This window comes from Myotis yumanensis, unplaced genomic scaffold (genome assembly GCF_028538775.1).
Source record: "Myotis yumanensis isolate MYYU_CA2020_CCGP unplaced genomic scaffold, mMyoYum1.0.hap1 SCAF_12, whole genome shotgun sequence".
NCBI classification, from domain to species: domain Eukaryota; kingdom Metazoa; phylum Chordata; class Mammalia; order Chiroptera; family Vespertilionidae; genus Myotis; species Myotis yumanensis.
The window spans coordinates 15,644,563-15,671,010 of NW_027223763.1; the positions used below are offsets into that span (position 1 = coordinate 15,644,563).

General features: G+C 49.7%; 1 protein-coding gene across 1 annotated transcript in view; it reads right to left on the reverse strand.

Moving 5' to 3' along the window:
• Nucleotides 1-1,163: 1,163 nt before the first annotated feature.
• The window catches only part of TTLL11 (tubulin tyrosine ligase like 11), a 185,759-nt gene continuing 160,474 nt past the window's right edge, over nt 1,164-26,448 (reverse strand). The window contains exon 9 of the mRNA XM_070430842.1: nt 1,164-5,992. Coding sequence (XP_070286943.1) covers nt 5,709-5,992 — 284 coding nt within the window. The 3' untranslated portion in view covers nt 1,164-5,708. The remainder of the gene's footprint in view (nt 5,993-26,448) is intronic.

Genomic DNA, 26,448 nt, shown 5'->3' on the forward strand with positions numbered 1-26,448 from the left:
CTCCCTAGGAGTCCAGGTTCAGGCACGAGGCCTTGCACACTAGTCCCCAAATGTGAAGAGACGGTGATGAGAATCCCCTAACCATTGCTGGGCTGTGGGGGACTGGATGAGAAGGGGCTGTGAAAGTGCTTTGTAAACTGTGCTGTATTGAACTGATATCAAATTCGGTGGGAAGGGAGCTGGTTCTAGAAAAGGCACAGAGCGCCATTCCGAGTGTCTGGGCTCCTCCCCAGCGGGTCCCACCACCCCACTGGCAGCACTCACATGGGAATCATCTGATCTGACCCACCCCACCCCGTGCAATCGCAAGCTGCGGAGCAGGAGAGACAGCTGACACGGACTACCCAGGGACCGGCATGAGCCCTGCACCTGCCTGGCTCTGAAAGAACTTACTGCTTGGTGGGAGCAATGCTGGGATGCCACAGGGCAGGTGTGATAAGAATGAAGGAACTTCCCAGGTTCCCACAGGTACAGGAGGGTGTGGTTCATTCTGTTTAGGGGATTTGCACAGGGGACATTTGAGCTTGACCTTGAAAGAGAAATGTTTCCATGGACAGTGGGAGAGGGGACAGCAAATGCAAGGACAGGAGAGCACAGAGTGGGCCTGCACCCTGTGGCCTTCCCATCGTGGTAAGAACCAGAATGTTCCCTTCCCACATGGTGAAAATAGACACAAAGACAAAAAACAGTAAGATACTTAGGAATAAACCTAACCAAGGAGGTAAAAGACCTGTACTCGGAAAACTACAGGATGTTGAAAAAAGAGATAAAGGAAGATATAAACAAGTGGAAAAATATACCATGTTCATGGATTGGTAGAATTGACATCATTAAAATGTCCATACTACCCAAAGCAATCTATAGATTCAATGCAATCCCCATTAAAATACCAACGGCAAATTCCACAGACATAGAACAAACTACCCAAAAATTTATATGGAATCAAAAAGACCCCGAATAGCTGCAGCAATCTTGAGAAAGAAGAACAAAGTTGGAGGGATCACAATACCAGATATCAAGTTATACTACAAAGCCACTGTACTAAAAACCTGATACTGGCACAAGAACAGGCATATAGATTAATGGAACAGAACAGAGAACCCAGAAATTCACCCAAGCCTTATGCTCAATTAATATTTGACAAAGGAGGCAAGAGCATACAGTGGAGTCAAGACAGTCTCTTTAATAAATGGTGTTGGGAAAATTGGACAGATACATGCAAAAAAATAAAACTAGACCACCAACTTACACCGTACACAAAAATAAAATAAAAATGGATAACAGACTTAAATGTAAGACATGAAACCATAAAAATATTAGAAGAAACCATAGGCAGCAAAATCTCAGGCAGCTATCGCAGCAATATGTTTACGGATACATCTTCTAGGGCAGCGGTTCTCAACCTGTGGGTCGTGACCCCTTTGGCGGTCGAACGACCTTTTCACAGGGATCGCCTAAGACCATCCTGAATATCAGATATTTATATTACGATTCATAACAGTAGCAATATTACAGTTATGAAGTAGCAACGAAAATAATTTTATGGTTAGGTCGCAACATGAGGAACTGTATTTAAAGGGCCAGAAGGTTGAGAACCACTGCTCTAGGGCAAAGGAAACCAAGGAGTAAATAAACGGGACTACATGAAAATAAAAAGCTTCTGCACAGCAAAAAAACCATCAACAAAATAACAAGAGAGCCCAATATTTGCCAATGATACACCCAGTAAGGGGTTAATCTCCAAAATATATAGGGAACTCGTACAACTTAACAAAAGGAAGACAAACAATCCAATTAAAAAATGGGCAAAGGACCTAAATAGACACTTTTTGAAAGAGGACATACAGAAGGTCAAGAGGCATATGAAAACATGTTCAAAGTCACTAATCATCGGAGAGATGCAGACCACAACGACAATATCACCCCACACCTGTCAGAATGGCTATCAACAAATCAACAAACTGCAAGTGTTGGCGAGGTTGTGGAAAAAGGGAACCCCTGCCCTAACTGGTTTGGCTCAGTGCATAGAGCGTCAGCCTGTGGACTGAAAGGTCCCAGGTTCAATTCCGGTCAAGGGCATGCACCTTGGTTGCGGGCAACATCCCCAGTACGGGGTGTGCAGGAGGCAGCTGATCAATGTTTCTCTCTCATCGATGTTTCTAACTCTCTATCCCTCTCCCTTCCTCTCTGTAAAAATCAATAAAATATATTTTTTTTAAAAAAGAAAAGAAAAAGGGAACCCTAGTTCACTGCTGGTGGGAACGCAGACTGTATGGAAAACGGTATGGACTTTCTTCAAAAAATTAAAATTGGAACTGCCATTTGACCCAGTGATCCCACTTCTAGGAATATATCCTAAGAAACCCAAAACACTCATCAGAAAGAATATATGCACTCCTATGTTCACAGCAGCGCTATTTACAATTGCCAAGATTTGGAAACAGCCTAAGTGCCCATCAGCAGATGAGTGAATAAAAAAAACTGGGGTACCTTTACACAATGGATACGCGGCAATAAAAAAAGAAAAAACCTCTTACCATTTGCAACAGCATGGATGAACTTGGAGTATTATGCTGAACAAAGTAAGCCAGTCAGAGAAAGATAAGTATCACATGATCTCACTCATATGTGGAATCTAATAAACCAAATAAAGTGAGGACCAAAAATAGACCCAGAGACATAGAAGCATGAACAGACTGTTGAACCTCAGAGGGAAGGCAGGTGGGTGAGAAGAGATCAACCGATAAACTTATATGCCTATATGCATAACCCGTGGACACAGACAATGGGGTGATGAGGACCTGGGGGGAGGGGAGCGGGGGGCGGGGGGCAGAAGGGAGAGGGCTAGAAGAGATTAATGGGGAAAAAGAAGTACCTATGTAATACTTCCAACAATAAAGATTAAAATAAAAAAACAGATACAAAGAGCAGTGGGAGCACGGGGTCATGGGCGGGGCGCCTGAGGTGTGGATCTAGGGTGTTTCAGGAAGAAAGGGACTAGATTATGAGGGGCCTTGAGTGCTGGTGTCAAGGTCTGGGGCTTCATGGGGAAGGGATGAGGGTTGGTTGGAGTAGGGGTTCCTGTGGTCAGCCTGTGGTTCTCTGAGTTCCTTCCATCTGAGAGGAATGGAGGATGGATTGAGAGGCAGGAGAGAGATGAGAAGGTCTGAGCTAGGGAGAGTGGACAGAGCCTCAGGGAGACACAGGGGAAGGAGGCATGTTTAGAAGATGGAGGTGCTGTCTCCAGAGGCCCTGGTAACAGCTGCACTGGACCCAACTCGCCTTTACAAGCACCTTCTGCTGTCCTGTTCTGGCCAGGCCGAGGTGCCGCGGTGACATCTCCCATGCCCAGTGATGCACGCACCCCAAACAAGGCAGGTGAGCCCCTGCTGGAGGCTGCCCTCCAGGGACTCAGCCAGGGGAACAGTGAGGGCCGGTGGCTGGACAGCCTGGGGGAATCAGCCGGAGGGAGTGGGGAGAGGAGGCCGGTGGAGGCGAGGGCCTTCTTGGGACGGGCTTATCCCACAGGCAAGCACAGGGCTGGGCTCTGGCCTGGGCTCCGGGTCCAGCCTCTCTGCTAGGAGGAAGGAAACGTCTGCTTTGGCTATCGCTTCAGTCACACCCTGCAAAACTGGCGGCCAGTTACCAGAAGGGTGAACACGGTGGGGTTTCCATTAGACACCAAAGAGGTGGAACAGTCTCCCTTCACTCTGGTGATGGAGCGGCCTCTGATCAACAGCTTCGGGAAAACAGGGCCCGTCTGTCAGGCCTCCTGTAAACCAGCAGCCTCATTTCCCTAACACCCTGCGGGGTGTGGGGGGCAGGGCTTACTCTGCTGTGTCTGCAGGGATGGGACTCCTTCCAGCCGTGGGCAAACTACAGCCCGCGGGCCGGATCCGGCCCGTTTGAAATGAATAAAACTAAAAAAAAAAAAAAGACCGTACCCTTTTATGTAATGATGTTTACTTTGAATTTATATTAGTTCACACAAACACTCCATCCATGCTTTTGTTCCGGCCCTCCGGTCCAGTTTAAGAACCCATTGTGGCCCTCGAGTCAAAAAGTTTGCCCACCCCTGTGCTAGACCCTGGCCCTGGCGAAGCAGCCTGCCTCCAGGTGGGAAGGGAGTGGCCTTGGCTCAGCCCTGTGCTCTGAGGAGCAGGAGGGAGGAGGCTGCAGGACAGGGCGTTGCAGGGGAATCAGGTTTTATTGAGAGAATGGGCTGGCTGGAAGGAGGGTCCAGCAAGGATTCAGGTGGGCCCCTGCTGTAAAGTAACTGGCTAAGAGTGGGCAGGATCTTGATTAACAACCTTCTCTTTGGGTTTGGAAACATTCCTGGGAGACTGAGTGCAAGTTGCCCGTGACTGTGCACGGCTCTGTGTGTGCTGCCTCAACTGCTCCAGTGGGCCTGAGTGAAGGGGGCTCAGGAGACAGGAAGGGTGGTGGGAGGGAGAAGGCAGGACGGCAGGGGAGGAGGACAGATGTGCTGGTCCGGGGCACACTCCTGCCCACAGGACCCTCCTTGCCCTTCCTTTGTGAGCATTTCATGAGCCTCCTGTGTGCCAGGCACTGTGCCGATGTCCTCAGACCTGGCATCCTCCTGACTTGGAGTGTGATATCAACTTCCCAGGGCTGCCAGGACGCATTAAAGGGCCACGCTAACCCAAATCCAACATCGTTGTGGGGAGCGTGACTCTGCAAGGGCAGCCTCCGTCCACCTGTTGGTTGGCCCTGGGCCTGCACTTGCCCGCGGCCATACCCATAATGCCCCTGTGGCTGCCTGTGAGGCTTCCCCGCTGAGAGGAGGGGACACAGGTGGAGACAAGAGGGGAGCCTACTCTTATGCAAGGAGCTCCCCTTTTCCTCCCACCACCTCTGGCAGCTGGGTCTGGCCTCATGTTCCTCCTCATCCTAACCCTCACCAGGTCTTGTCTCCACCCCTCAGGAGCCTCCTCCTCACCCAGGATGCCCAGCACACAGGAGCCCTGGGCAGTGCTGGCCACACAGAGAGCACCCCAAATGGGGAGGGCTTCAGTCAGAGGCCATACAACCATGGGACTCCTACCTTGGGGTCAAGGTCAAACAAAATCAGGCAAAATGACCCCGGTGGCTCCTGCCAGCTTCAAGACTTGAGAAGCCGTAGTTAGTGACTTCTTAGTTAATTATTTCTTAATAACAGACCGAACACTGCAGCAGTAGGCAAGCTAATGAAATAAACGAGGCTAATCTGTTAACTACACCCAAGTAGCACATGATCGGAGGGGAGTCGCGGGCATTTCCACTCCATCCCAGAGCGGAGGCAGGAAGTAGGCATGATGCTCCCGGGCTTCAGCCAGCGCTCCCGCTGGGCCCCGCAGACCCAGGACTCGGCTGCGGCACGTCCTTTCCTCACCACAGCGCAGCCTGGGCTGTTGGTTCCCCAAACACAACGGTTTCACCCCCACTGTCGCTTCCCATGAGCTCAGAATAGGAGATGCCATCTGTCACCTTTGGGATGTCATATGTCCACTGTGACTTGCAAACAGGTTTACCACCACGAGGCGCTGGGAGGAAGGCGGGCGCGAGTCAGTTGGCCTCCCGAAGCGCAGGACCCACAGCTCGCAGAGTCCCGGCAGGAATCCCAGCAGCCGGCGTTTCTCCACGTGGGAAGCCCAGGGCCCCTCTCCAGCCCTGAAGGGCTTGCTTGTTCCGGGAGGACAGAGTGGCCCTCAGGACAGAGCGCGTGTGGAATGGGAGAGCTTGCCTGTGCCGGTTGGGAGGTGGCCCTCCACCAGCGGGGCAGCAGGGGTGGCTTCCTGGGGCATGCCGCCGTGAGGGGGCCGGCTCCCAAACCTGCCACTCCGGCCACACACCAGCCGCTTTTCATCCAGCAGGGACAGGTGGTATTCACACAGGTCGATCAGCGAGGCCACCTGCTGGTGCAGGGGCAGCATCTTGAACTTCCTCTGAGCCAGGTAAAAGAAAGCCTCTACGAAGGCCTGCAGGCACATCCCTGTGGGGAAGAGACCAGTGTCAGCAGGTGTACGACAGCTGCCCCGACTCCAGTCACTAGCACTTCCCACCAGAGTTCCCATTCTGGAAACGAAACAGGGCTCAATCACAGGCTCCCACCCACCACACGCCCAGCTGGGAATATACAACCATTGGCAGATTTGATCCTTTAAGCAACCCTATGCATAGGCTTAATTAGCCCCATTTTACAGATGAGAAAACGGAGTCTCAGAGAGGTGGGGAGACCTGGGCCAAGTCCTCTGGGTAGGAAGTGGTGGAGTTGGGATTTAAGCCTAGTCCAAAGCTGTAGCCCTCTGCAGCACCAAAAAATGTTCCTGTTAAAAGCCAGGCCCTGACTTTGATTCCACCGGACGGGAGACAGTTACTCAGGTCAGCCCAATCAGATGGCAATGTATCACATCTGGATAGAGGTGCTGGCTTTGTGGGTGTGTGTATTTGTCGAAAGTCATCAACTTACACATTAAGATGTGTGCACTTGGCTGTATGTAAATTTTACCTCAAAAAGTAAAAATACAACTGACCCCTTCTCTCTACCCAAAACTATATTCTGCATCATATTAATAGTAGTCCCCACTGTGCTCCTGGAATGTCCTTTCTTACTTCTTGGGATCTGAGCTCAAAATCACTTGCTCAGAGACCTTCCCTGGCTCCCAGCTTAGACCCGGCCCACACAGCTGCCTGCACTTCCTTTGGAGCACACACCACGGCTTGGTCAGTGCTCGTCTGTGTGGCTCTTTGACACTCTGTCTTCCTTGCTGGCTGTGAGCCCCAGCTCACCACTGCACCTCCAGTCCCAGGCACCCAAAGGTGCTCCATATCGTCATGCTGAATGAATGAGCGAGTTGGTTCTAGGCACTTTACAGACATTATCACTAATCCTTACAATGCCTTTTCAAGGTCAGTATTATGCTCCCCTTTACAGACGAGGAAACTGACTCAGAAAGGTTGAGCAACTTCTTTAAGGTCACACAGCACAGAACAGTGGCCTGGAAATTCAAACTCTGACTCCCAATTCGTTTAACTAAGTTGTGCTGCATGAAGGGTTCTGAGTCTTCCCAATGTCCAAGTGAAAATGAACCCCATGACCCAAATTCATGGGATTCCCTGGGCTCCTTGGGGAAGGTGAGACGAGGCTGGACCGAATCTGATCTGAGGTGGTGCCCAAGACCCTGCAGTGTTTGAGATGAGGCTGGCGCTGCCTCTGCTGGCCCACACCTTCCCAGTGGCCTTGCTTCTGGCTCAGAGGCATTATTCACCTGCTTCCGCCACCACAGGTGGAGCCAGGTCACAGATGGAGTTTGTAAATACTGGGTTCCATGTGGACCCTGGGATCTGAGAGCTCTTTTCGCTTTGGGAACCTGCGCTGAGCAGTTGTTCTGTCTCTTTCCAAGTCCACAAGGCTCCTTTGCTCGGCTTCTTTCGACTCCCGATGCGCTGCACGCCCCCTGCTCTGCTTGGCCCTGACAGGAGGAGTTGACAATGAGAACAATAACCCGGTGTAAAAGCCTGTAATGTACACAGAGGGCTGGTGGACAGAGGCAGGGAATCAAGAGGCAGACGCTTCCTAATTACCGAGTCTGGGGCCAGGGCTCTCCTAGGAAGTGTGTGCCTGCCTGCGCGCGTGTGTGCCTGCCTGCGCGCGCGTGTGCCTGCCTGCGCGCGTGTCACTGCAGGCAGGAGAGTCAGGCGCATGCAGAGTGGAAGAGGTCGGGTCCAGAGCCAGAGAAGCCCAGTGCCGCCCAGCCCCCAAGTTTCCTGCTTGTGGTCTAAACAGCACTCCCCAAAGTGTGGTCTGCAGCCTGGTGCCACGTCCAGGAACTGCGCGTCCCGGCCCTGACAAGATAAGGAGCGCGGGCCAGAATGTAAACCCCCTTCTCATCCATCACCTTGTTAAGTTCAGCTGGCAGCATCTTGAGGCAAGTTTCCCAACAAAGGCAGCAGCACGTGTTGGCGTGCTGGCTCAGCCTCTTGTTCGGGGCTGTGAGGAGCAGTTCGTGGACGGCGCCTGTGAGCAGCTCGGGTCCACACAGCCCTCCCCAGCTTCAACATGCATGCCGGGCGCCAAAATCCTGTCAAACGCAGATCTGAGGTGGCGCCCGAGACCCTGCATTCCTGACAAGCTCCCATGATGCCCGGCTGCTGGCCCTCGGAGCACGCTCTGAGCAGCAAGGGCTGAGCGCCTGCTACTCAGCAAATATTTGTTTCCTCCCCTTAATTGAAGGCAGACAGTGATTAGAGCTATAATGCACAGAAAAAATACACCGAGGACCTTTCCCAGGGAAAAATGCATGGCTAAATGATTTGGAAGAAATTCTTAAACGAGAAGTAGGATTTAATGTTATACTAGGTTTGCTTGTCTATATTTTCTGATTTGCTGTAGTAAACACATATGCAATTGTAAAATGTGCCATGGAAAACTCTAGAGTTTGTAAAGAGGGGGTGCAAGGGCCGCTGCTTTTAATTATGAGCCCTTTGCTACTATTTAAATTAGAAGTTATGTACTTGTATTACTTTGAAAAAAATACAATGTAAGCTTTCTGCATGTATGTCCTACTTTGACATCTATTAACTAATATATATGTGGAAAACAGACGAGGAAGTAAAGGGGAATGGGACATTACTGAAGTCGGAGGTCAGGTGCCGGCAGAGTTCGGTTCTGGTGGGATCTCTTCCTGGCCTGCAGTCGGCTGCCTCTCACTGTGTCCTCAATGGCAGAGAGTGAGCCAGCTCTCTGGTCTCTCTTCTTATATGGACACAGTCCCCTCAGATCAGAGCCCCGGCCTTATGACCTCATTTCACCTTCATTACTTCCTTAGAGACCGGTCTCCAAATACAGTCACACTGGGGTTAGGGTTTCAACATATGGACTTGGCAGGGACACAGTCAAGCCCACAGCACCCCAGCATGCTCAGCTCTGTTGAGGTGCAACCCAGCTGGGGACACTCTCCTACCACTAGCCAAGTCTCTAAAATGACCTGAGCCATTCAGCAGAAATATAAGTAATCCTACCCTCTTCCCTGCTCCCCTTTCCCCCTGAAGACCCCTCGCAGCTCTGATCAGAGTTGGAAGCATGTCTTTGGTAACATTGCTTTAGTGACCCGTTACAGTAAAAGTAATGAAAGGAGACAATAACAGTGAATATTTATTGAGCCCTCATTAAGTGCACGGCCCTGGGCTAAGTGTGGTTATTTAACGTAATTCCACAGAAACCTTATGAAGCAGGTAGGTGGAAGCATCAAACTCAAACCCGTTTCACATTAGAGGTTCGTCAAAGTCACACATAGCTGATAGGCGGCAGACCCAAGGACCACTATCTTGCCCTCTTTACTCCACGGCTGCGAGGAGTGTTAATTCCAGTTGCGGAGAAGAAAGAGACACCCTCCTTGCAGCGCGTGAGGGATGGCCTCCTCCTCTGTGGGCTGCCAGCAGCAAGGCGCAGTCAGGTCTGCCCGGCTCTGCACAAGGCTGTCCCCACCTGCCTCCCACGCCCCAAGATAAGCTGCTGAGTATTTTTTTGAAACTCCATTTGGGCTGACGGATATCGCTGGAGCAAGCGGCCTTTGAAACGTTCCAGTTGTAGCCGTACGCACGTCTCTCACCCGAGACGGCCACTTGGATATTGGGATGCGGCCCCTGACAGAAGATGGCCTCATTCTGTCAATCCGGCAGGGGAGGGCGGGGGAGGGCGGGCCCACAGGCTCCTCTGGCTCCAGTCCTCCCCTCTCCACTCCCAGGGAGGGGTCCCGCACCTGGCTTAGTGACAGCCCTGGTGGCTGCTCTCTGATAATCCCATCGTCTATTTTGGGGCTTAAGGATGGAAACAAGAATAATACCTACAAGTGCATAGCACTTGCCAATTTATAAAGAATATCCGTTTCCTTATCTGGCCCTCAGAGCAATGCTTGGAAGACGATGTTACTGCAAGTGCTCCCCATTTACAGTTGAGGAACACAGACCCAGACAGGCAAGCGGCTTGTCACGGCCCCCTAAGTGGGCGAGGCAGCACTTACACCCACATCCATCTGACTCCCAGGCCCAGCCATTTGCCTACATCTGACATCCACGAATTATCATATAGTTCACAGGGCACATTTGCATATGTGAGATAATTAAATCATTGTCGGCTGCCGGAGATACTACCCCAGACTGACTAGGAGAGGTTTCTTTTCCTTTCGAACACACTGAGCTCCTTGCTAGGGCTTCTGTTTCACGGCGCTGGTGTGCTGGGCTAGGGCAGCTCTTTCCAGTCCCTTCTCTCTCCCAGCCTTAAATCTCTTTCCCATTCCTCACCCAGAATAGACGTTTCTGTCTCACAGTGTGAGCCTAAACGTGTAAATACACAGCCTTCCATTTGGAAGCGTCGGTAGGAAATAAAGCTGAGCGATCTTGACTAGAATTAGCTCAGTGATTCCTCTCCGTGCGGTGGAATGTTCCCCACAAGAGCGATCTGCGAAGGCGGTGTGACTCCGGGTGGTTAATCACCAGCCTCCCAGTCCGCTCGCCACTCCTGGGCACCCCCAGCCTGGCTCCTGGGCGGCTGCGGGGGGTGTCTCGAGGAACTGCATGGGGACAGCAAACCTGGGCATGCCCTGTGAGGTGGCATTCAGGTCTGTGGAACAGTGACTGGCAGTCTGACGGGCTGGGCTGGATCCCAACTCTGCTACTTACTAGCTGTCTAGTCTCTAGCGAGTCCTTTCACCTCTCAAGGTCTGTTTCTTTGTCTGTAAAGTGGGGACTGTACTGCCTGCCCCTTTTACAAGGCACTTCCCAGAATAGCCCAACACATGCTTCAAAATAGCAGTGGCACCACCGCCCGTCGTCCCCACTCTGACGCTGCACCCTCCCCTCACAGCGACTGCCCGCAGTGCTCTCAGGACACCAGTGTACCCTTCGATGCAGGGAGCTGGCTGCTTGTCTCCACACGTGACGGTGGCGAAGCCAGGGGGCCTTTGCCTCCCTCTCCAGCTCTCACAGAGCGGGCTCTCAGCAAGTGTCCACAGGATGAATGAGCCCACGGACTGGGCCACAGGAGGAAACCCTGCAGGGAGGTCAGATCTTTGCGCCTGTGCACTGCGTGGCTGTGAGCAGTTCCCTCCAGCTCCTGGCCTCACTTCTCCCCTCTAAAATGAGCGGCAGCCTGGGCGATTTCTCTGGATTCCAGAAGCACTGGGAGTGATGGCAGCTACTGAATGTTTTAAAAATGGTAACTAAAATCACACATCACATTTACTGAGGACGCTCTGCCCGCCAGGACTCTCACGGTGCATTTTCTCTGTGCGTGCTCATTTAATCTCACGGCAACCTGAGCAGCCCAGCCACTCGCCCAGGGTCACACTTCCCTCGCCCAAGGTCACACTGTTGGAGAGTGGTGGGGCTGGGACGCCATCACTGCTCCACATGGCCTCTCCCCACACCAGGCGGGAAACCTCCTAACAGCCCATCTTCCAAGAGAAGAAAGGGAGAGCTCGGCACAGAAGTCCCATTCTCACAGTCACAGTGTTTGAGCGTCACCTTTGTCCTTGGCTAGATGGAAAAATTAATAAGGGTCAGGAAGGAATCATAAGCAGACTTTTCAGAAAACCATTACCCCCCAGAGGCCTGCAGCACCAATAACAAACATAATCAAAGACAAAGGCAGCTGCTCCATCATTTCATTGACCACAGGTCACACCATTGCACCAGACTGCCCCAGAGGTCCAGTCCCATCCAGCGTCACCCCTGATTCCACACGGTGTGGACACAAGTCCCTAAGTCGTGATCTGGGAAGACAGTCTAAGGACTGGTCACCACTTCCTGCAACTTCTTCGTGCTATTCCAGATGCTTCTTGTGGGTGGGATTAATGGCTCCAACGGGACCTTCTGAGGCTCAACACTCACTCCTCAGCAAGTGGTCAAAACCTCTGGCTCGAAAAGGACTTTGAAGATCACGCAATCCAGGCCTTACATGATAATAATAACACCAAAAACGACAAGAATGAATAAGAGCAGCTGGCATACAGTGCATGCTTGGTACATACCAGGCACTGCGGCAAGCTCTTTGGTACCCTCTCAGGTAATCCTCTAAATGAAATCTGGGTGGTAGGTGCATTTATGATCCCCACCCCATTTCACCCTTTGGTTGTTCACCTGTGTTTAATGACACATGGAAGCATTGCTTTTGTCTTGGCTGGCCCTGCAGGCTTCGGGGGTGCAGGGAGGTAGAGACATTCTCCCCGAATCCCAGACTGGAGGGATTTGAACCCAGGCTCTGTGAGTCTGCCCTCACAGTGTCAGGTTTACTCAGAGAGGCAGGGAAGAAGCCGTAAATCGTGAGTTGGCAAAACTGACTCTAGCACTTTGTCTAGCTTCCCGTAGTTCCCTGTGAGATTCGCAGCCACAGTTGCCCTCCCTGACACTGCAAACAACGGTCATCTAGCCCACACGTGGCCATCTCCAGTGTGGGGTGCCCAGCATGTCCCCAGGAGGCCCCTTCTCGCTGTGTGCACTCTACCTCGGAGGTGACATGTGCAAAGTCTCCCCACTGGGCTGCTTTCCCATAGAGCAAATCTCACCTTCCCCACAATGGCCTGGCTCTGGAGGATTTGACCTCCCGTCAGGTGGATGTGGGGGTGGGGGTAGGGGGATGCAAGCCCTTGTGTGGAAGGGAAGGGGACACAGGGAGGGGAGAGAGGGCTGTGGAACTGGGGAGCAGAGTGTTAGAATGCAAAGGAGAAGCGTGGAATTTCCTGGGAGAGGCAGGCAAGCATAGAGAGCCCTAAGGAAGGAGAGGTAGGCAATCTGGAGTCAGCGCGTGCTGCCCCATCTCCTCAGTCTCTTCCCTGCTCCTGGATCGTGCCCATCAGCCATCAGATACACCCTGGGTCCTGCATTGTTGAAGCAGCAGCCTTGACAGGGAATCTCACTGGGCATTCAATCACTGCTCCCTGATCAGCCAAATTTCCCAGAAAGATGCTGGCACACAGCTGTCTCCACAGCCTTCCTCCTCTCATGGGGGGTGGGGGGGGGGGGGTGGGGTGGGGGGGCATTCAAGATCCCTCCACCAACTGCTTTTGCCAAAAGACTGGGAACTGTCCCTTCCCTCCCTCTTAGCTCACTCTCTCCGCAGCATTTATTTATTTATTTATTTTTTAAAAAATATATTTTATTGATTTTCCACAGAGAGGAAGGGAGAGAGATAGAGAGTCAGAAACATCGATGAGAGAGAAACATCGATCAGCTGCTTCCTGCACATCCCCCACTGGGGACGTGCCTGCAACCCAGGTACATGCCCTTGACCGGAATCGAACCCAGGACCCCTCAGTCCGCAGGCCGACGCTCTATCCACTGAGCCAAACCGGTTTCGGCACCGCAGCATTTATTAATGTCAGTGGACACCTCCCTTCTTGAAAAATTCTCTCCTCGCTCTCTGACACCCCACTGGCCTGCTCACCTGTCCTCTGCGGGCTTCTCTCTGCTTCACCTGGCCCAGGCCCAGCTTCTCTTCTCTCTTCCTGTCCTTCATTCCCTAGGCTTTAAATAGCCATGCCTCCAGTCCTTATTTCCAGGCCAGACTGATCCTCCTCCCACCCCCCAACTGGGATATCTCATTAGCATCTCAAAAAGCCGCTTAGAAATAAATTTCATGGTCTTCTCTTCCCAACCCTACTTTTTCTTAAATCATACCCATTTCAATAAATAAAATCCTTGCTTAAGCCAGAAATCCAAGAACCATTGTTGAAACTCCTCCCCCAACATCCAGAGTACTTCACACCCTTGCTCTTCATCGACACCATCACCATCACCACCACACCCACCCACAGTGGGAGAGGCCATCCCTCCCCTCAGCTTCCTCCTTCCTCGCAGCTTCCTTGCTGGTGTCCCCGCTCCCACCCTGCCCCATTCCTACCAGCATCCAGAGCACCTTTTAGAAGCAGGAACCAAGCCAGGGATTTTCCTGCTTTAAGCTGCCCCACAACATTCGGAACACAACCCATATTCCTTAGCCTGCTCTGAGCCTGCTTCTGCAGCACCCCAAACCCAGTGCACCCCCTTGTCCTGGGTGCCCCCCTATGTTTAATGTCTGTGCCCCCTCCAGCTGCTGTCTTTCATTTCCTACCTAGAAGCTGCCGCACACTTTCCCAGCGGGGGCTCTGGTCAGGGGCCGTCCCTCTGCCAGACACCCTTTCCCTGGTCTCCACCTGGTTTGCACGTAGATCTCAGCTCCCTGACCCACCTCCTAATATAAATCAGGCCTTCTCTGCTATTCTCCTTAAAAACAGAGTTATTTTATTTCATAGAATTCATTACATGTGCTTCTGTGTTTAATGCCTGTCCATCTCTGCTCCTAGATGTCAGGGGCCTGGGGCCTGGGTACTGGTCACTGCACATCCCATCACTACTAGTGCCTGCCATGTGGTCAGCGCTTGTGAATGTCAGCTGACTAACTGAATGTCAGCTGACTGAATGAAATTGATCTGTGTAGCGCATGGCACGAGGTAGGTGTTTGACGAATGTCAATTCTCTCCTCCCTTCCCTACTTGGGTCACTGACAGATTTTGTGAGCAAGCCTTCAGCATCCATTTAGGATAGGACCCAGGCTTTGTATCACAGAGGCCTAAGGTCAAACCCAGATCTGCTAGGGGACCTTGGCTCATTTTGGGAGCCTCAGCTCTTACCTACCCTGCCTGGCTCTTGCTAAGAGGGGGAAGGTGAGGGAGGTTTCAGTGAGAAAACATAGAGGGAAGGGGCCCCACCTGGTGTCCAGCCCATGGAAGATGCCCTGTAAATGTGACCTTTCTTCACTGTCTAAGCCATCAGAGGGGCTAGGCCTGGCAGAGAAACGTCTGCTGCTGGGGACGGAGGCTCAGAATCTCCATCCACTGCAGCTGTTCTTCGTTTCCCAAATAGTCCAGCTGGGGGCAGTTAGACCACCTTCTCACCCAGCAAAGGCAGCGCTGCCTTCCTCCCTCTGCCTGCCCCAGTGAACTGGCTGGGCCTTCTGGGATTCACAGGAGACCAGCCAGGAGCTCTGGAGGTGGACTGAGCCCTGTCCTCAGGAGAGACCCCTTTGAGGAGCTCTGAGGAACCGGCCTGTCACTTGGAGAGGTGAGGGGAGGCAGATCAGTGTCAAAAATAAGACAGAGAGGTGGGTTTCAACTTGACTCACATTAAGAATGTCACTTTAGAGTACAAATGAGAGAAGAGAAATGCTCTTTTATGCGGGAGTTTATTTTTGTCACTTTGTCAGCGAGAAATTGCAGCCCTGAGGGCATTGGAGCTGCACAGAATTACCCAAAACATTAACATGCAAATTGCCTTCTTTAGAGAAGGTAATTTTATTAGTGCAGGAAAACGTTTCTCTCCCTGTACTCACTTCAGGAGCAGGGCTGTCTGGGACAAGGGGACCGCTGCAAATGGAGAGTTAGGGAGAGTCCTGAGCTTGGTTAGGATTCTATTACCTCCTCTACTTGGGACCATGCGAGAAACACACTACAGTGCCACCGCTGGTTACCAGGGGTGCACCGAGTGTAGTGGGCAAGTGACTTGTTCAAGATCATACAGCATCAATGGCCGAAGAAGCGGTAGAGTTGAGGTTGTGTGCCTGTGTCTCAGTTAACCAGGTGAGCAACAGGGAACCCTTAGGATCCAGGAAATAGCTACTCTGAGAATAAAGGACCCAAAGAGATGCCATCCATCTACTCATTCACTTATTCACTCACTCACTCACTCACTCACTCACTCACCCACTCATGCATTCCTTCAATAAAGCTTTCATGGTGCTAGGTAGGCCCTGGACCCAGACATGAATCAGGCACGAGCATCACCAGCTCAGCAGACCTTGAGGGCAGGTGCAGAGGGGATTCGGACTTCTGCAAACACCTGTGACCCAGCAAGGTAAGATCTATTCTGGGGGCCAGGAACCCACAGAGCACAGAAGAGGGCATGACTGACCGGAAGGAGGGAGAGGGGCCTGGAAGCTTCACAAAGGTCTCACATGTGGACACTGTCCAGGCCATCAAGATAGAGGATGGCATTGCAGGCAGGGCGATGTGCCTGACCAGAGGCACAGACGGAAGCGTGTTGGCCAGGCCAGAGCGGCCTGTGGCTGCTGCACAGGGTGTGTGGGAGGTGAGTGGGGCGAGGCTGGGGGCTGGGGTGGCAGAAGGTGAACAGGAGGCTGGCCAGGCCAGTCTCAAGGCTGAAGAACTCTGATTTTATTCTGTACGGCCTGTTCAGAACAGAACCACGTTCCCTTGAGACTTCAGGAGGGAGGGGGTGTCCCAGGCCCCGGAGTGCCAAAGCGACAGAAGGTTGTATGAGGCTGCGCTTATATAAGCTTGCTCCTCCCTTCACAGAACCAATCTGTGGGGAAGTGTGGGCAGAGATACCCACCTGGTATCGAGAAAAAAGCACCGCAGTCATGTAAGGTCTCATGAACAGTCCAGGTGTGCTCCCTTCCCCAGCAGGCTGCCATCCTGTGCCCTGAGCCGGACGGCAGCTGCATCTTATGACTGTGGTGGGGCACAGGGAACCGCTCCCACAGCTCTGGGGGCTGCCTTTTAGGGAAGCAAAGGGAAACTGAGGCCATTTCAAGTACACATGGAGCTGTTGTGGTATACTCAAGGGGTGTACTCTATCTCAGGGTTTCTCGACCTCAACCCCTTTCAGATTTGAGGCCAGAGGACTCTTTATTGTGGGGTTTGCCCTGTATATTACATAATGTTTTGCAGCATCCCTGGCCTCTACTCACTAGATCCCAGTAGCAACCTCCTTCCCCAGTTGTGACAAACAAAAATGTCTCTAGACATGGCCAAATGTCCCATAGGGAAGGGGCAAAATTGCCCCCAGTTGAGAACCACTGGTTTATCTAGACCCCAGGGAATACATGGAGGTCAAGGACACCCAGTCATGGAAGTCTCCCAAGTCCTCCAGTGGGATGCTGGGCACCCCAAGGGCACGACCTACTTTCTCTCCTCTCCATGGGATGAAGGATGAGCAAAGTGTAGTTTTCATCACAAACTTGTATACTGATTATCTAAAAAAGAAATGTGTGATTTACTTCTTAGAAAGATCTAGGAAACAGAGCAGGGAGGGAAGGTAGAAGGCCAATGAACAGCAGGTGGTTCTCCCATTAACTCGCCAGGGTCTCAGAGTCCCTCATCTGTGAAGTATGGGCATTGTAATAAATGATTTCTAAGGCCTTTCTGGTTTTAAATACTACAATTCTATGGCAGTAAGATGAACACACATTGGAGAATGCTACCAGTGAGTATTGGAGTTGGCCCCATGAGAGAGATGGTGAACTATGGGCCGGGTAAGGCTCTGTCTTGGCTAAATTGACCATCTACTTGACTAGAGACAGCGACCTGATCAGATAGCTCATGAGGTTCTCTCTTCATTCTCAGGTTTAATGACTAAACCCAGATTTCACCAGAAATTCCATGGAAAATCTCTGAAAGGGTTTGTATGTTGAACACTTCTGGAATGCTTGTGGTTTGTGCAGCTTTTCACAGGCCATTAGAATTTAAAGACAAAGAATTGTGGTTCAGAAACATTTCTGAAAGTCACAGTCCAGGAAGAATCTGTGATTTAATTACAAGGTTATAAAGTGTTTTCTCTCCGCAGTACTCTACCACCACATCACCAGGGCTCCAATATAACAACAGTGGATTACAACTGAGTGGGCTGCATGACAAAGACTCTATTTAAAAAGGAGTTTTTGGGAAACCCAAAGGCAAGAGGGAGAGAAAATAAACCAAGGAAACAAAAGCCTCTGGCATCCACAGCTGCAGCAAACATTGAGTTCAGCCCAGCTTCCAGCCAGGTTAACATAAAGCCTCACATTAAAAGCCTGATTGCCTTAGTTTCTAGTTAGTACCAGATATATCAAGTCCAGCTCTCAACAAAAAGTTACAAGGCCTGCTAAAAGGCAAGAATAAGCATGGTCTGAAGAGACACAGTGAGCATCAGAACTGGACTCACATATGATATAGATGTTGGAATATTATCTGATGGGAAATTAAAAATAAAGATAATTAATATGTTAAGGACTCTAATGGAGAAAATAGGCAATGTTCAAGAACAGATGGGGAATGTAGGTAAGAGATGGAAACACTAAGGAAGAATCAAAAGCAAATGCTAGAAATAAAAACACCATAAAAGAAATGAAGAACACCCACAATGGACTTCCAGTAGACTGGACATGGCCAGAGAAAGAATCAGTCAGGCTGGAGATATGTCAATGGAAACATCACACACTGAACTGCAAAGAGAAAAAAGAATGCAAAAAAGGAGAATGTCCAGGAACAGTGGGACAATGACAAAAGGTGTAATATACGTGTAATGGGAATACCAGAAGGAGAAGAAAGGAGAAAGATTATATAAAGGAATAATGGCTGAGAAGTTTCCAAAATGAATGACAGACCCCAGAAAAGGAATAAGTGAAGGCAAGATAAAATCTTTTCATTTTTCTTATTCTTCATTGATCTAATAGGTTACTGTTCAAAGTAATAATAGAAACAATGTATTGGGTGATAATATTTTAGGAATAAATGAAATGAATACTATCAACATTGTGAGGGCAGGAGGGAACAAATGGGAATAGTCTATCATAAGGCACCTGCACTGTCTGTGAAATGGCATAGTGTTATTTGAAAATGGACTTATTAGTTGAAAAAATGCATTGTAAACGCTAGGACAACAAGTGAATTAAAAAAAAAGAAATATAATTGATATGTTAAAAAAGAAAAAAAATGGAATAATATAAAATGCTCAATTAAAACTAGAGATGACAGAAAAGAAGGGAAGATGGAAAAAAAAAGCAATGAACAAATGCAACAAGTAGAGAGCAGTTGTAAACATGGTAGCTGTTAACCCAACTATATCAATAATTACTTTAAATCGAATGCTTTAAATATATCAATTAAAAGACAAAAATTATTTTTTAATTGGGGTGGGTAAAAAACAAAACAAAACTCAACTACAAGTGGCTTATAAAAAACCTACCTTAAACATAGACATAGATTAAAAAGTAAAGAGATGGAGAAAGACAGATCATGCTAACATCAGCCAAAAAGAAAGTTGGAGTCGCTTTATTCATTTCAAAGCGGACTGCAGAACAAGGAAAATTATCTGGGATAAAGGTGGGCATTACATAATAATCAAGGGTCAAAATACATATAAAATTGATAGAACTGCACGGAAAATAGACAAATCCACTATCATAGCTGGAGATTTCAACACTCCTCCATCAGTAATTGACAGATCCAGCAGGCAGAAAATCGGTAAGGAGAGAGTTGAACTGAATGGCACCATCAATCAACTGGATCTAATTGACATTTCTAAAACACTTCATCCAACTAGAGCAGAATGCACATGGAACATTCACAAGACACTACATTCTGGGCCATAAAACACACCTTAACAAATTTAATAGAATAAAAATCTCAAACTTTGTTCTCCTACCACAATGGAATTAAACTAGAGCTCAACAACAGAAAGTGAACGGGACAGTCCCAAAGTATTTGGAGATTAAACAGTACATGTCTAAACGACATATGGGTCAAAAATAAGTCTCAAGAGAAATCTTAAAATATTTTGAACTAAATAAATATAAAAATAGAACTTACTGAATTTTGTGGGATGCAGTGAAAGCAGTGCTTAGAGGGAAATTTATAGCATTGAATGCATATATTTTAGATATTTAAATCAATCATCTGAGCTTCCACCTTAGGAAACTAGAAAAAGAAGAGCAAATTAAATCCAAAGTAGGCAGAAGAAAAGAAATAATAAAAATTAAAGTATAAATCAATGACATTAAAAACAGGAACTCAATAGAGAAAATGAATTAACATAAAAGGTGCGTCTCTGAAAAGATCAATAAAATTGATAACCTGTAGTCAGGCAACCCAAGAAATAAAAAAAAGATGATTTACTAGACTATTAATTAGTAATTTAAAATTACTAACATCAGAAATGAAAGAGAGCATCACTCCTGATTCTGTGAACACTAAAAATAAAAGAATATTATGAATAACTCTATGCCCACAAATTTAGTAACTTAAGATGAAATGGTCCAATTTTTTGAGAGATGCAATTTACTAAAACTCACACAAGGAGAAACAGATAATCTGAATAGGCTTATGTATCCATTAAAGAGATTTAATGAACAATTAATTACTTTCCAAAAAAGAAAGCACTAGGCCCTGATGGCTTCACCGATAAATTCTACCCAATATTTAAGAAAGAAACAGTACAAATTCTCTGCAAACTCTTCCAGAGTACAGAAGCAGAGGGGAACACATCCCAATTCATTTCATGAGGCCAGCATACGCTAATATCAGAACCAGATAATGGCATTTCCAGAAAGGAAAACTACAGATCAATATCTCTTATAAACACAAAGCAAAAACCCTCAACAAAATGTTAGCAAATTGAACCCAACAATGTATAAAAAGAATTCTATACCATGACCAGTGGGGTTTGTTCTAGGCATGCAAGGCTGCCTGAACATTCAAAAGTCAAATGATGTAATCTTTTACAACAGGCTGAAGAAGAAAAGTCATAGGCCCACAATGATGGATGCAGGAAAAGCATTTGACAAAATCCAACACCCAACCATGATTTTAAAGCAGCAACCAGCCAAACAAACAAACAACAAAAATACCTCTCAGCAAACTAGGAATGGGGGGAACTCCTCCAGTTGATAAAGAATATCTACAACATACTACACACTTGTTAGATTGGCCAAATCAAAAAACCTGACAATACTACGCACTGACAGGATGTGGCGCAACAGGAACTCCCAATGATTCCTGGTGGGAATGTGAAATGGTAAGACCACTTTGAAGATGGGCAATTTCTTAAAAAGCTAAACATGGTTTTAACATACAGTCCAGCAATCAATCATGTTTCTAGGTATTTGCCCACAGTTGTTTAAATTTATGTTCACTCAAATCCTGCAAACGAATGTTTATAGTAGCTTTTTTCATAATCACCAAAAATCAGAAGCAACCAGATGTCCTTCAGTAGGTGAATGGATTAAAAAACTGTAGTGCATCCATCCCAGGGACTATGGTTCAGAAATACCACACACAGCTCTGCCCAACACTTAGGGATGCCCCAATCACCGATTGGGCTCTTGGGCCTGGGGACATTTTTTGGATTGACATGGTCCTTCCACGTCAGGAGCTTGTGACTATTGTCACTTCCCCAGGCAGCATAGGATGGAGGTTCCAGACCCAGTGGCTGCTCTGCCCCCAAGCACCTCTTTACCCCCCTGACCCTTGGTTTCCTCCTCCCTAAATGGAGTCCTGTGGATAAGACTGAGCCCACGGGAGTATGAACAAATGGACTGGAAAACTGTTTTGTAATCTGTAAACCATATGCACATGCCAGGACAACAATGGTGGTTCAAACAAAGAGAAAAAGAGCTCCAGCTTCCTTCCTTCCTTACTAAATCCTTACAAGGCAAAGAGGATGTCACCTGTTCTGTTTTAAGAGAAACTGCAGCTCCCAGAGCTGAAGTGCCCCCCCCCCCCCCTGCCCCTTGGGGCTCCCAGAGAGAGATGCGGGGTATTGAACAGCCCGTCTGCCTCTGTTGCTCATGCTTTCCCCACAACACTCCATATTGCTGCCGCTATTCCTGCAAGATCTGGAAAGGGTAAGCAGCAAGTCTGAGAAAAGGGGACTGCTGCATAAAAAGCCATTCCTGTTTTCTTTCTCTCTTTTTCAGCCCTGAGGCCAGACAGTGGGCGGGGCTCCTGGTCCCTGCATCCTGGAGGTGAGGAGAGGATGATGAAGAGCAGGCGCTGGCCTGCCAAAGGGGCTGTGGTGTGAACACAGGGCTCCCGGCGGTCCTCACCAAGGGAAGCGGAATTACAGAAAGCGCAGCCTGCCGCTGACGGCTGAAGAGAAGGGTCTGTGCAAGGGAGAGGGAGCTGGCGTTTCTCTTGGATCACTTGCTTTTATTAAAATAGTTCTGACACCGACTATTTGGTAAGCGTGCAGGGCGCATATCCAGAGAGGCCCATCTGACTCCGAGATGATCTCAAGGCTGAAGAATGTCACTTGTGCCAGACACGTCGTGTGAGGTGCTGCGTGCAACCTGCCTACTTATCCTTGGCCCCCGAATTTCAGAGGGAGGGGGGCATCCGTGTGTGCATAAGCAACGCTGTGCTAAACATTCCAAGTAAAAATAGTTTCAAATATTTCAGTACCTCGTTAACCAAATACATTTCAGTGGGGCTCATTCCAGCTAATGAAAATATAGGAGGCAGGCGATCTGAAGTCCACTGAGGAAATTTGTGGAGAAATAATAACACGACTCAGACACCCACAAGATCAGCTCATTGTCGGGGTCTAACGCCTCCTCCACTGGACTTGGGTTTGCTGCGCACCTACTGTGTGCCAGGCACAGCGTCAGGCTTAAGGCGGGAATAGTTTTTCTTCATGGAGGTTAGTCCAGCTTAAGGGGCAGATACCACACTCTCATTCCAGTGTTGAATTAGTGCCGTGATCTGTGTGGTCAAGGAGCAGGGCTGGATGCTGTTGGAGCCATGGGAAGGGTGACCAGACCAGCTGGAGGGCTGAGGAAGGCTCCTTGAGGCGACAGTGTGCAAGGGGAGGGGTTTCCTGCACAGCCAAGGGCCTGCAGTGGAGGACCTCCAAGGTGGCCGGCCACCTGGCGGGAGAGAGTGTGTGGGGGGCTACCGATGGCCTGTGAGTGGGAAGGGGTCCAGTCTGCCAGGCCCCCACTCACTCAGGTGCTCTCCCTGAGCTGGAGTCATGAGACCAGTGACTGCAGGCAGCTGGTGGTCAGCTCTGAATTGAGAGGTGATGTAGAAGAGGGCTGGTGGCCGACATGGTCATCCCAGGGCAGCCAGCAAGTGCCCACCAGTGTGAGAGCAGACATACTGAGGAATGGTAAAGACTGGTCTTCAGGGACCACGGCAGGGCCAACGAGAGAGAGACTGGTCCTGGCTGTTCAGGCCTGCAGCCCTGAGGCCTCCTCGCTGCATGTCCTGCTGCATCCCAGCCTTCCCGGGCCTCTCAGTCCCCACCGCCCCCACTTGCCTGAGCTGCACCCAGGGGTTCCCGTCCTCAGCCACACAGTGCAGGTCAAAGGGGCAGGCAGGCACTAGGCTGTTACAGCAACAGTCCAGCCACGGCGGGAGGGCAGTCTTGGAGAGAGGCGAGGAGAGCCCAGCACTATGTCGGGCACCAAGGGATGTCTGTTGTCACCTGCCCCCTCCCTCTCCCAGGCTGTAGCATCTCAAGGCAGGCACTTACTCCTGTTTGCTCCCAGCACCTGCAGGCGCCTGGCTTGAGTGGTGTCCAGGATGCACTTCCTGAGAGGGGAGCAGTGAGAGTGACAGGATAGCAACAGCAGCAGCCTCGCTTACTGAACGTTCCCTGCGGCAGACCCTGCTCTGAGTGCTTCCCGTGCCTGTCTCGCTTCATCCATGGCAATGATTTCATGATCAGCTCCACCTCACAGAGGGCGAGCACAAGGCCCAGAGGAAGGCACACAACTTGTAGAGGTTACACAGGGAGCAAGTCATGGGGCCCAGGGTCAAAGGCAGGTATGGCAGCTCCCAGAGCCCTGGGCTTTGGTTATATTGCCAGTCAAACAAGGCAGCCCCAGGAGGGAGGGCATGTAGCTCAGGCGTTCTTCAAGCAGTAGAAGACATGTTTCTTATTTGGTCAGCCTATCAGACATTAAACCATGTCACTCCTAAATTTCTCTCTGTGAACAAGGGATGTGAGTATGTGCTCATGTGTGCTGTGCACGCATACAGGTGTCCCGCACTCATGCTCGCATGGGTGGGGGGCGGGGGGACTCTCCAGTCTACTTTTTCTTGCTTTGTAATCTTGTTCCCTTGGTTACTTGGAGGGACCTTTAGCTTCTATCTTAAAACAGCAAAACATCTGGCTGCAAAGTGGACACAGTTGTTAGGGGTCAGAAGCCCCGAGACACTGGTCCTGTGTTAGATGCCCAGGTGCTGGGCTCACCCGTCCCCTTCGCAAGTGAGATATTTGTTTCTCAACGAGGACACCGCCGACCCCTCCTTTCATTGCCCAATCTGGATGCTGTCCTCGTCTCTCCACAGAGAAGTGAGAGGCCACTCGGAAGATTTGAGAGCAGAGTCTCAATGATGAGGAGCAGCTCGTGAGCACAATTTACATGAAGTAACTTCATCTTCACTAACAGACTCATTTCTTCATTTGATGCTGTGCAACCAGAGGCCACCACACCCCAGGTGTGCTGATAATGCCCTCAGTTGGATTCCTGTGTTCTGCTAGAAATTTTAAAATTGGAAATTGAAATCTTTAATTTTTTTAAATGACAATTACACTGGCCTGTTGGGGAGTGTGAGGTTGCGTATTACTGAATTCCATCAGCTCCTGAACAGTCACTGACAGTCTAACAGGGAGGAAGGCAGCCTGCTGAGGGACCATGAGCACCGGATGCAGGGGAGGGTCCCTTGGGTGGGAGCGGCGGGGAATGGGCTGGTGTCGTGAAGAGCCACCTGTTATATGTGGGTTACTGTCAAGTCTTAGCTCTTGTCTTGGGTGGTGAGTTAGTGAATGCTTATGCCATTATTACAAGTAAGTTAACGAAATAAAAGTAGGCTATGCATGGACCAGGGTGGAAGTATCTCATGAACAAGGATTAGGATTAATCCAATCCTGTGCACCTGGCCCAATGAAACAAAGTCAATAGAAAACAAGCCTATTCAAAGGACGGTCTGAGCTTTAGATTTTATAACATGCATGCTTTTTCTTACTAGTTCTTTCCCCCGCACTACTCTTTTTACACACCCTTTTTCTTCTTCATTTCAAGGGTAGGTTCATAAAGGTTCAGGAATCGGGTTAACCCCCTGAGTGGGCACTGAAATCTCATCAGGGCAGAAGGAAGGTCTGGGCTGCCTTGTAGAAAGGGGACAGGGCATGAGCACTTGGACACAGCTGATGTGGACACTGGGTGATGATCTTGTCCAAACTGGCTGGCGTTTTAGACTGGACAAGAAAGGGAGACCCTGTCAAGCAGATCACTGCTACTCTAAACCATGGTCCTCACACTCACATCTCCCTGCTTCGGGGATACGGGCATTTTTTATTTTGACATTCATCTGCTCATCAGACATTCACTGCGCACCGAGCGAGATCCTCTTGTGTGCTCTGGGCCATGTGCTAGGCCCTCAGGGATACAGGACACATAGTGAGTGCCTTTTCTGGGTCACACATCATGCTAAGTGCTTGATACATGTTCTCTCTCTTAACCCTCACAGCATCTTTCCTCTGCTGCTTTCCTTTGTTTGTGGCTCTGGCCCTGCCTGATCATATGTGTCAACTGTGCGTCCTCTGCACGTGTGAGGCTACAGAACTGGGAATAATGCAAAGGCAATGGGCAGGCTGCTCTTGGTTGAAATCCTAGCCTCCCCTCATTAAGTCTCAGGTTTCTCATTTGCCAAATGGGAATAAGAGCCCTATCTCATAATAAGCATTTATAACAAGTATTTTTTATTTCTGCCACATAGTAAATGTTCAGCAAATGGTCTCTATTATTATTCTTTTTCTTGACAGTGGGATCTGTAAATACAATTTCTCTTGATATATTTCCATAGGGCCCAATACCCGCTAACATGTTCAGTCCCTGCTTGTGAATGAAGGAATGTGTGCCCTTTGAGAATGAGAAACCCCGTTCTACCACTCTTCTGACTTCTTTCTTGTCAGCCCCACAGTGGCTCTGGAACACAGCACCCACCCCTCTGGCCAGCACTTAACAGAAGCCTGGGCCCAGCACCATGGGGGGAAGGAAGGACCCTCTGGTCTCCTTGCTGACTCGCCCAAAGGAGAACCACCACTCAACCACAATGCCTTCCTTTGCCACCCAGTACCTTCCTGGATGGTCCTAAGAACGTGGAGGCATCAGAAGCTCCTTCTCTTTGGGAATCAGGGCGTTGGACCAGCCTTCTCAGGAGGCAAGGACTGGGCACCAGCCAGAGACAGCAGTGACCCTGAGGTCACCACACAGACGGGCTCTCATTCCTGGCTTTCATGCCCAGCCCACACTACCTCTCCCCCAGACCCTGTCATTTCCTTTCAGGAGCGATGGAAACAGGCACAAGCTCCAGCGTGAAGGAAGGGGAGACAGGCACCTGGACTCCACATCACCTCCCATTCCAGTTCCTTCCTGCACAGGTCTTGTGGGCTGGGAGTCGACCTTTCACCTCCCTGCCTCCCAAGCCCCACCCCTCCTCAGTCAATCACAGGATGAAGCACTGCTTGGCATGGCCCTTGGGTGGGCAGCCAAGGGCCATGGGGACTGGGGATGGTGTCCTGGGCCCGAGGCCATGCACTGGCTATGGGTCTTAGACAAGTCGCTTTTGCTCGTGGAGCCTCAGGACCCTCATCTGTAAAATGGGATACGCTCACCCCCTCAAAGGCCTGGTG